General features: G+C 41.2%; 1 protein-coding gene across 1 annotated transcript in view; it reads left to right on the forward strand.

The window, feature by feature from the left end:
* Positions 1-7086, forward strand: part of si:dkey-288a3.2 (protein phosphatase 1 regulatory subunit 37) — a 65372-nt gene extending 58286 nt beyond the window's left edge. The window contains exon 11 of the mRNA XM_053335215.1: positions 6934-7086. Within this exon, the coding sequence (XP_053191190.1) occupies positions 6934-7086 (153 nt within the window). The remainder of the gene's footprint in view (positions 1-6933) is intronic.
* The last annotated feature ends 5184 nt before the right edge of the window (positions 7087-12270 follow it).

The following is a 12270-nucleotide window of genomic DNA, read 5'->3' on the forward strand; positions in this document are numbered from 1 at the left end:
CCACCGCACTGCGCTGCACTACATTATAGAGGCAGGAGAGCTGGTGGAGCTCCTGTTATCAGCTGCTACCGATGCCGTGAAAAGCCAGGTGTCATTAAATTGTGTGTGTGTGTGTTTGGGGAGGGGGGCGGGGGGTTATACTTGTATTAATGATGATGTGAGGGGGACAAAAGCTGGGCACATATTATGGGCTCTTGTGCACAAAGAGTGGGCCCCTCTATGTTAACAGTTACATTTCAGTGCAGTGAGGGCCAATGCTAACCCTAACCCCAACCCCAACCCTAACCCTAACCCCCAACTCTAACCCTAACCCCCTAATCCAAATCCCCTAACCCTCACAAAAATAATGGATACAAATGATCAAAATGTAGGAAGCAGGTAAAAAAACAAGAGTAAGAACAGATAAAATAAAGCAGTAGTTTAACTAGATAAATCTTATCAAGCACAAAACTATGAGAATAACATTTTCTTTGGTTTTGCTGCTTGTAAAAAGTGACAGAAAGTATTAGCTTTTTATAGCTGCTGACTGAGCACATTGTCTTCACAGGTGCTGCATCAATGGACAGAAACTTTTCCAATAACACAACTCTCAAACCACCAAAACTGGAGGATAAAGAGACCCTAACCCTACTCACAGTCATATTTAGTGTTGTGTTTAAGGTTAAAGTAAAGCAGTGTAAAGTGAGTGGATATGTTGCCTATGTGTTTATGTGTAGGTTTTGGATGGGGTCTTGTATGATCAGGTGGGAAGGATTTGATTGTGGGTGTGAGAGAGTGTATGTTTGCATAACTGGACCTGCAAAAATGATTTATTATAGCTTATGCTTGGTTTCAATTTGGTACCATATCTTTTTGAATACAGAACGTTTTTATAATTTTACAGATTCTTCTTTTCTAACTATTGTGTGTGTGTGTTTGTGTGTGTGTGTGTGTGTGTGTGTGTGTGTGTGTGTGTGTGTGTAGGAAAAAGTCCATTTGAGTCCAGGCATGTCACATGACCAGCAAATCCAACTGCACTTCCTGAGTTAAATGCACCTGACGGCTCTGAGCTGTCTCTGGAGGTTTAATGTGGACACAGACAAATCCAGAATTGCAACAAGCTTAGTTTGCTTGTGTGTGTGTGTGTGTGTGTGTGTGTGTGTGTGTGTGTGTGTGTGTGTGTGTGTGTGTGTGTGTGTGTGTGTGTGTGTGTGTGTGTGTGTGTGTGTGTGTGTGTGTGTGTGTTTGAGTTGCGATGGTCACCCACTGACATTTACCAGCGTACCTGTGTGTGAGCCGGTAGGACGCGGGTGTATAAATCAGCTGTATCCTGGCTTTGTCTTGTATTGACTCTGTGTGTGTGTGTGTGTGTGTGTGTGTGTGTGTGTGTGTGTGTGTGTGTGTGTGTGTATGTGTGTGTGTATCACAGATGCTATGTGTATATCACAGATTCATGGGCTCACAGATGTACATCAGCATTAAAGGTGGAAAGTGTGTTCCTCCTTTGACCCCTTTGGCTCCAGTGTGTGTGTGTGTGTGTGTGTGTGTGTGTGTGTGTGTGTGTGTGTGTGTGTGTGCGTGTGTGTGGCTATTTCTCTCTCTACACACAGCAGTGACTCTGGGAGGCTGATTAGGGTAAAAACATTGAAATATGTGCACACACACTGAAAATGTGCACATACACTGAAAAATGTTACACCCCACAACCTTCACACACACAGCAGGATATAGGCTGCTTGTGTGTGTGTGTGTGTGTGTATAGCTGAGTGTGTCCTTTCAAAGATGAAGACACAATTATTACTGATAATTGTAGTTGGCCTTTTAGCCTGTGATCAGTGTGTCATCAGTTTGTCTTCCTGTTACGCTGAAATTATTGTACACACAAACACACACTCAAATATCCATACACACACACACACACACACACACACACACACATAGCATATAACCCCCTCTGTGTGAAGGTGGTGGTGGTGGTGTGTGTGTGTGTGTGTGTGTGCACGTATTTTAATGTTTTCTTTTAATGTTTTCACCCTCATCAGCCTCTCATAAGTGGACTCTGGACTCTGACCCCCTAACAACACACACACACACACACACACACACACACACACACACACACACACACAGTCGAGACTCTTCCACCAGCAGAAGGTTGCATTGCTGTTCTCCACATGCCCACCTCTCACCCATCCAACCCCCCCCTCCACCACCAACAGCACCACATCCTCCACCTCACCTACCCCCGGTGTTGGCAAAGGCATCTGGGTGTGTGTGTGTGTGTGTGTGTGTGTGTGTGTGTGCGTGTGTGTGTGTGTCAGGCGGGCTGCTGCGTGGTGAGCGTGCCCTCTGTCATTCACGCAGAGCAGCCCTGTCCAACTGTCACTTCCTGACAGGCCGATAATCAATCTCTTTATTAACTGCTCTGCTGCAGACCGCCACCATGGAAGGGAGGAGGGAGGAGAAGGGGGAGGTGAAGAGAAAAGGGAGAGAGCAGGAATCACACTGTAGCTTGGATAGTTGAGATAGTGTTTTATTAAGGGAAAGATTCATTTTAAAGGCAGCGGCCTGGTTTAAAATAATGTGTTGAAGTAAAGTATGAGTTGTTATTAATGGTGGAAAGGAGACACACATCTGATGCATCACAAGATGACTAACAATATTATGTTTGTTGTTGATATTTGAATCATTTTTCAGCCGTCAGGCAATAAAACATATTTGAATGAAACAGTTTAAGAAGGAAAAATCTTTCACTGGTTCAAACTGCTCATGATTCACAGACAATACATCTGTAATAAGGAGTCACACACTGACATGACTTTATTTTAATAGTGAGGTAAAAAAGCTTGGAAATAAAGATGTGAAATTAACCCTTTCATGCATCAATTATGATAACCTCAGTCAGGATTTTTCTCCAATTTTTTCCATTTTTCTTTAGGCATGAAAAAAAAATGTTTGAACTTCAGTTTTTCTTTTACCAAATGATTACATTATTTATGTAATTATAATAACATAAATCAACTGATCTACAACCAAAAACATTACTGCAGGTTTAGTGGTGATCAAAATCCTTTCATACATAAGAAAACAGCTTTTGAATAGCTGTCCACTGACCAGTATGTGTGAAAGGGTTAATACATAGTTCCAACAAGCTTCTAAAAAAAATGTGTATATTCAACTTTTCCATAATGTCTTAATATTGTTATTGTGCTTTTGTGATCACAGTTGATGGAATGTTTGTGTAATTAAATGTCTGGTTAAACTAGCAGACCACCTATGAACTAAAGTTAAACAGATAAGTACTAGACAACTTATAAGGTCAGAGCTGAAACATAGTCATCTGCAGTTCCTCTAACAGCCATTAGATGTCTCTCTAAGAAACATGACTATTGATACATATTATGCATATTTGCTGGTTTTTCTTTGAAGTGAGAGCTCTACTGGAATATCTTTAAATAATTTATAGTTTAAAACTGCTTATTTATCCTACTGTATACTGGACCTTTACACAACCCCTCAGTTCAGCCTGTATCTGAAACAGACTGTCTTAACTCCTGTCTCTTTAAGGCCCCCCTTACCACTATGTTTTGATTGGTCCTCAGCAGAATTCTGGCCATGACTATGGTCATAGGATTTTATTACTTTTTCTCGTTCTCTACTTGAAATGTCAACTTTTCAAATACATCTTGTGTTTAAGCTGAATCTGAACTGAAATATGAGGGTGGACAACACAAACAACACAACAAAGACCTTAGCAACAATCTTAGCAACTAAGGCTAGGGAACTGACTGCCTTTTATAGGCATGCACAATGAGCTTGCTGATTTTTACACTTCGGCATCCCAGCATGCAAAGCACACCTGGCTATGACCTTAGTGCAGTTTGTTTAGGCTTTGTTAAAGCTGACAATCAAACCCTGGCACAGACTTACAGCTGCTTCCAAATTAACTTAAAGATGTGATTTGGCATGAATGCAAGAGTTATAGTAGTGAGTGATAAATAGAAACATGTATATTTATGCAAATCTTCAAAGAGTAAAAGAGAGGTATAACTGAGGTGTCCTTTGCTTGTGTCCTACTCCATCTTTTGGTAGTTCAAAGTAGGGAAATGTAGTGACCACTCCCCACTCTGCTGATATTAAGGTCAAAGCATCTTTCTACCTGTTCATCCATTTACAAACAAGTCAAATTGCAGGTTCAACTAACAATCATAATTTATTATTTGTGACAGTATTGAGAAGATAAGTCAGTCAACACAATTTGATTTTCTTACATGGGTTCACCCAATGCTTCTGATGGTACCAGACAACACTAGAATTGCCAAATGAATGAGTTACATGAGTTTCTTGGTACAGTTGTAAAAAGTCAGTGTGAACACAAACCGCACCAGAATGAGGTTACAATATATCATGTGTTCCTTGGTCACTACAAACTACATTTTTTGGTCCCTTGTTGATAAAAAAACCCATTGTTTAGTGAAGCTTTAACGGAAAGTATATATGAGTTTTTGTTTGATTGACATGATGTTTCAGCCTATCTCTGCACACATCAGGTCCACTTGGGCTTCTTTCACTTTGCCTTATTTTGGCCTTCCATCTGCACTAAGCCAACATTTTGACCACTATAAATGGATCTTTTTTTGCTGGTCTTGCATCATCGTCTTTTTCCATGTGTTTAAGAGAACAAAGCAGAAAGTGTTGACAAAGGAGAAAACAGCTCGAGCTGCTGTCCAGACCTGCTGCTGCTGCTGTTGGTTTTTGGGGATGCTGGGCTTTCCTGACAGCATCACACCCGTCGTCACAGTGATAATTTATGAGGCAGGAAAGCACATCAGTGGTTCTGGCGGCCAGCAGCTAGCCAGGAGTCAGCACACTGCCTGTCATGTGCTCTGTCCTTTTTATTCTCCCCCCTTGTGTTTGTTTCCATTTTTCCACCCCTCTCTTCTCCTTTCTTACTATTCAAATTTAGTGCCACAATTCAGCTTTTTCTTCTTACATCCATTGATAACTGACAATAAATGCAATATTACAACCCAAACAGTCATAGCAGCAAACTAAAGCTTCTCAAAATGAATCCTGGGAAATGTAGTGAACCTCTAACTAAAGAGAAGCAGATAAAAGAGGTTGAGGAAAAGTGGGAACCATGCAAGTAAATTACAACACTTAATCACAAAGGAAGTCCAGGAGTGAAATGAGCTTCTCAGATTGATGAGATCTGATGTGGAAGAAGATCACTAGAGAGATTTTGTCCCCTGTCAGCAGTCATTCACATTAGTGGATATTCATACTCCTCATCGGATGATCTCTAATGGTTTTAGAAAGTCCATTAGCTTTCTCCTGAACAACTAAATGTTCATTTAGCAAACATGATGTCTCATAAACTAGTGATCTGGTTGTAATGAATGTAGCACATCCATGAACTCAGAGGATGACCTGAATGAGTTCTGAGTGAGATCTCAGTTTTGGGAACTTTTTCTAAAGCTCTAACAATACAGTCCTGTGTATCATAATGTCAGTATGTGGTTTATTCTGTCCAACACTTCATGAATAATGCAGCTTCTAGGGGCTGCTGACAAAGATTTTCAACCCATAGATTACTGTGAACAAATAAAATACATTATAATACATAATATAATGCATACATTGTTTACTGGCTGTTTTATTTTCATAAGTTCCATTACTTAAACTCACAGTCTGATACTCCTTTTCCCCAGTTTTGAAGTCTGTGTATCACAGTGTGTGGAAATTATCATTTAATGTAACATGGCATCACATGACATGTTCAAAACTGAACAGTGGCTAAGTGAACGTAACATAAGTCTGAAGAATCGGTATTTACTGTTGATTGGTGGCGTCTGATTGCTTTTTAAAATATCAGTGCTGACTCAGCAGATTGGATCAGAGCATCACTAGCTTTAAACAAACCACCAGGTTAGTCCAACTTGCTTGGGAGACAGAATGATAGCAAATGTTAAAACATCCATCACGGGTTAAAGATCGACTGTATGTTTGACCCACTGTACTTACTGTAGTTATGCACATTCATACTCATCTCCTGCACAAGGAGAGAATGTTACTAACATTTTGGGTGATGCTCACTTTCAGTTTTGCCTCCAAATACATTAGTTTTCATAATGGGGATGACTAGATTTTCTACAACTTGTCCCATGGTCTGCAGATTTAATTTGTCCAATGACTCAAATAATGGTAGAAATTATGAAAATGAGACCCCAGTAGTAGTAAAACTGAAGAAGCTGTCCATGCATTTTGTCAAGAATCCAATATTCCAATAATTGACTTAAATTTGTGCTCAGGGCAAATTATTGAGAAGACCACACTACATAATATGAACCTGATATTGTCTCATGCAGACAGACATGGGACGCTGGGAACAAAAATTAAGTGTCGGGCGCAACAATCGGTCATTTTATCCAGTATAGTGTATAGTAGTGGAAGAGCACAGTGCAACATCGGAGTCGCCTCACAACATTCTGACAAAAAACGCCAGCGAGGCAGAATATGTTGACTTTGAAATTCTACAACGTGTTCTGTTACAATGACTCTACAAGCTCAGGGCGCTCTTTCACACGCTGCTGTAAACACGGCGGAGCAAAGACGAGAGGAACAACGCTGTAGGTGGAACTTTGAGGTCTGTCTTTGACACTTTCTCCTTTCTGATCAGCTGTGTATGTCATGCAAAGTCATGAAAGACGGATGACTGGTCTCTTGGCTATAGAATTAATGACTCTAGAATCCACTGATCTCAGATTTGGACCATGTCAAAAGATGGAAACACGGTGTAGATTGGTCCAGGCTGACAGAGATAGTTAAATAGTTCTTGACAACAGCTGCACTTTTAAGAAGTTGTCTAGTCATGTAAACTCTGAGGCTGAATTATTAAGGTGTTTTATTGATTAGTCATCAATTATTGGTTGTGTTGTTGTGTGTGATCAACAGGACGACTTCCTGATGGAGACCCAGGCCAGGCTTCTCTCAGAGATCACCCAGAGGTGCCTCGCCAACGCCGGCCTCTCCGGCCATGCCACGCACGCCTCTGAGATGTTACCCGCTGAGGCCGACCAACCAGCTGACAGCGTGACTACAGATTAATCTCACACACACACATACACACACACGTATACCACACAGAGGAGGAAAAAAACGGCTAACCTTGTACAGATAACCTGAGAAAGCACTCACGTATTCATTCACACTGCTGCCGTGTCACCCCCCCACCCCCACCCCACCCCGTCCCAAACAGCTGACTAGCAGATATATGCGAATAATAATTCTATCGCAAATAATGATAACCATAAAACTCCAAATCCGGGTAATAAAGGCAGAGTAGAGCTCCCTAATGAAACGCCGGCCTCCCCGCTGCTTCCCTCCTAATGTTCCCGCCGAGCCGCTCGCCACTTTCCATAAAGCAATTTTGCAAGCCCACTTCAAACGTGAATCACCTAGAAATGAAGAGAACTGCCCCCCCCACCCCACCCTCACCCCCGCACACAGACACACACACACACACACACACACACACACACACACACACACACACATCACTCCACCCTCTTCTGAACTCCCCCACCATTACCCCAACCCCCCGTCCCTCCTTTCCTACAACACTCACATTGGAGCCCTGTTTGTATATATATGTGTATGTGTGTGTGTGTTGCAAATCCCTGTTTGCTTGTGTTCCATCATCACTAATGTTCACAGTGATGCATTGCGGGACACTTCTCAGAGGTGTGTGTGTGTGCGTGTGTGTGTGTGTGTGTGTAGAGATGTAGTGTCATTACTCTGACAGAGGTAGCAGCCATGAACTCAGCCAAGTTCCATCTGCATTAATCAGCTGGAAAACACAGGCAGACGTTCAACAGCAATACAATGTGAAACAATTCAGCGGCTCGTGCGTAGCTACAGTAAACAGAGGGGTGGAGGTGTCTGTCAGGAGAGCTTTATGGTTGTATCAGCTCATGTAAAAAAAAAAAAAAAAAAAGAAGAGAAAAAAAAGCAAGAAACTAGAGGGCCCACACACGCACATATACACACACACACACACACACACACACACACACGGGATGCTCTCACACTGTTTTCACTTCTTCTCAATGATTTATTCCTTCATGTTTACTGAACTACACCGTGATCTTTCTCACTGCAGAGTTTGAACTTGCATCATTGAAGCCACTTCACTTATGCTCACTTATATCATTACACTTCACCACTGTGCACCGCTTCTTTTCACTGTGTGTATTTACAATGAATATAAATCTCATATCACACACTACACTGCCTCTGTTTGTTTTCATGCGTGTACTGTACATGTGTTCATATATCATGTTTCACCACTCCTCCCTTCTCTCCATTGGTTAACTGTGAGTTTTAGAATTGATTTGAACCTGTCTGTCCGGACAGACAGGGGGACCGGGGCCCTGTCTGTCTGGACCCCTCAGTTATAGAACTCGCTGCCTCAGTATAATAATTATAATTATTTATTATTTTTCATCTCTTTTATGTTTTTAATTGTATATTTAATCTCTTTTTTATGGTTTTGACTATTGTCTGTTTTACTGTTTTATGATTGGATGTTTTATGAGCTTAACTGCCTGTACTACTAACAATTATGCTCTTTTTGCTGTTTTACTCGTTTTTATGTTATGTTTTTAACACTTTGTAACATTGTTTTGAAAAGTGCTATATAAATAAATGTATTATTATTATGTAGATATATACTTTATTGATGTTTCTCAGGACAGGACAGGGTTATAGCAGCTATATCCACAGTCAAGACAACGACACTGTAATAATCCACAGGGGGAAAAAAACTAAAATAATAACTAAAATACCCAAAATGTGACTAGTAAAATAAAAATATATGTAATAAATAAAAAAAATGACAAACTGATCTGGCAGCAACAAATATATCAGATATCAGCTCTGAGACCTCAGACAGCCTCTAGGCTCTGACATCATCACAACAAAACAGTTGACAGTGACTGAACTGATCTCAAACATCAGTGATGCCTCATATCTACTGAGCTTAAACACTTAAAGGTGTCATCTAAGGCCTATCAAGTAAATGATTGGTTCCCAGCGTTGGGGGTGGGGGTTGCAAGATCCATCTGAGGGTCATGACACTGTAAACAGCAAAGAGCAAGAGGGCAAAGCAGAAAAGGCCTCATTCCTTCTACACAACATTATATTTATCCTTTAACCATTCCTCTCGTTTTTTCCATTATTCATGTAAACTAGCAGATCATTTTGCTTCTAAATATTCAGATAAAACACACTATGGTAGTCTCCTAACTGATAAGTACGTAAGTTACAGTAAAGCCTAACCAAAACAGTGTTTAAATTGGTTCAACTCATGCAATTATAAAGACAGTTTTAAAAAGAAGCATTTTAATCCTTAATATATGAATTGAATTGTTATTAAATTGAAGTTCCAAGTTTCTCAAATGTTGACATATTGATTCAAAGAGGACACTACTGTACTATTTAGGGTAAACTTTATTGATCTGCCTATAGGGAGAAATTCAAAATTGACACAACAGAATTCTTAAAAAGTTATAAAAAAATAAAAATAAAATAAAATAAAACAATCTCCAAATACTATATTTAATAAACATTAAATATACAATACATTAGTGGGAGTAGTGTTGTACAGTCTGATGGCTGATGGTATGAAAGAGCCCCCCAAGAGTTTAGAAGCACGTGGCTGAACGAGTGTCTGGCTGAACATGTGTGTTGCTGCTCCTGAGTTGCCTCAATATTGCAAGTGAAAACTAAATAAAATAAAAAACTGTGTTCTAAAAAAAATAGACCCTCACCTGCTCTTCCACATAAGTTAGAGCAGCTTTTTCTGTAACTAAAAGAAGAATGATATACTCTCCCATTTTTCGACTTCTCCTTCCCACCTAATCAATTATGTACAGTCCCTAAACAGTCTGTAGAACACACAGACATTAATGTGGCAGATGTAGTATTTTTATTTCATAATCTACTTGATGATCCACCTGTGCATCCTGCAGTGATCTGTACTTCCTGCTCTGGTCTGAAGGCCGCTGGGCATCAAACTGAGTTGTCATCCAGAGTAAACTTGATCTGCTGTGCTGGATGTGACAATATCAGTTTCATCACTCTTATGACTAACACCCCCCCCCCCCCCCCCCCCACACACACACACCCATCATTACCCCCGCCTCACCACCGAGGCATCACTTGTGAAAGATCCAGTGATTGACAGATGAGATCAGACGAGTGGATTTAGCAGGGGAGATCTCTGCCTTCCCTCTGTGGGATCTGAAATTCACACCCAGTGCACCCGTACATAACCCCCCCCCTCCCACACACACACACACGCACACACACACACACACACACACACACACACTCCCAGATGACACTCCACTGCCCTCAAGCCAGAGTGGGTGTGTGTTTTTTTTTCCCTTTGTGTGTGTGTGTGTGTGTGTGTGTGTGTGTGTGTAAGCAGACTGACAGCAGCATGTGGCGCCGCCAACGTGGCTCAACCCCCGCACACCCCACCTCACCCAACCCCTACCCCCCCAACTTCACCTGATGTTTCATCTCCTCGCCTTCATCATCCGCAGCCTCCTCCTCCTCGACCTCCTCCATCATAACCCATGTGGGCATGGCCGCCTCCCAAACCTCCCTCTCCTCCAGCCAAAGTGGCCACAGGACTGGTTTCAAGCCCAAACCCAAAGCCCGCTCCCCCCCCACCCCCACCACCATCCCACCACCAACCCTCCAACCTTCCCAGAAGCCCGGGTGATCTGAACCTGATCCAGTCCTGATGGCAAGAGGGAGAGGAGGCAGATGCCTGGGCAGTGGGAGTAGGGCAGCGGCCATGACAGGACCGAGGCTACTTTATCATAGTTAGGAAGGAGTGAGGGCAAGGCATGAATATCAGCACGCACACACAGACATGCACATGCACGTGCACACACACACATACAGTTAAATACTCTAAAGTGCAAAGTTAGTACAATTCCTACTAACAAGTAACTGAATGTTGAAGTCACAGCAAATGAAAGGCTGCAATATTACATTATAAATACTCATTAAGCGTCATTTTACTTTATTTTTCAACTGAAATGTGCAATCAAGTCATGCAAAGTTGTACACTGTTGTTAAAAGTAAAACACGTACTCAGACAAAGAGTTTTGGATGCAGCAGCAGAACTCAGAGCTCTTCTCCAGCAGTTTTCTGACTGAACGACACATCAGAGCACCGGGCACGACTGTGTTACATTCCGGCTCCGGCTGAGATGATACATTTACACATTGGGCCAATTTTTGCCAAAGCAGCTCGTTTCCCTGAAGTGTGAAATGCATGTGCTTATATATATAGACAAGTGTTTAAAGTTTTAATTGAATCTCATTTGTCACTGATAATGGATATACGGTTTTATTGTGTGTAAGTTTCAAAAGAGCAAGAGTGAAGGAATTTAGAACGTAATGCATCTATCAGTGTGCAGGAAGGCTGTGTGTGTGTGTGTGTGCGGGGGTAGGGAGGGGGGCGGGGGGGCGTTAAAAAGCTGCTGTGAGACTGACAGAAGACAGAAGACAACTTCTCTCATCACCACATTGTTATAATAGAAGTAATCCCAATAAACTAAGTCCATATATGATAGTTCATGCCTCATGATTTACATCCTATGGAAGGCATGAAGTTTTATGGATAGATGTCAAACTTTCATGCAAGACACTAGAGTTCTTGTCCCAGACCTTCAATTAACATTTATATTAAAGGGGAACTACACCAAACTTACACATCAAAGTGTGTTACTGCTGCTTGTGTTAAAAAAGCAGTATAAGTATATAATCTATGGGTCCCAGCACTCAACACTGCTCACTTCCACCAACTGAGGTGGCTAACTTCCAGTTTAGCCTTCCACTACCTGAATGGGGATAAAACTGATTTAATCATGTGGCTTTTCTAGACTTTACAAATCTTATTGGACCAAATGGATCAAGAGAAATGAGTCATTTCATGTTCTTCTTAGGGGTTTGCCAAAAGAAAAATGTATGGAATAAAAAAAGATGATAATTCTAGTTCTGCCAGGAGTGCAATGCTAAATCAGTGGAGTACTCCTTCATCTAGCCTTAATCTCCACTTCATAGTAACCATGAAAACTGATAAATGAATAAAATTAATTTGACATAATGTTTCCATATTCACTTATAACTTATTTCACTTTATGTTTGTCTGTGTTTTGTTGTTTTTTTTCTTGTCTTTTCCTTTTTTCTCTGCTTTTTTTCTTCTTTTCCA

This window comes from Scomber japonicus, chromosome 16, assembly GCF_027409825.1.
Source record: "Scomber japonicus isolate fScoJap1 chromosome 16, fScoJap1.pri, whole genome shotgun sequence".
NCBI lineage: Eukaryota > Metazoa > Chordata > Actinopteri > Scombriformes > Scombridae > Scomber > Scomber japonicus.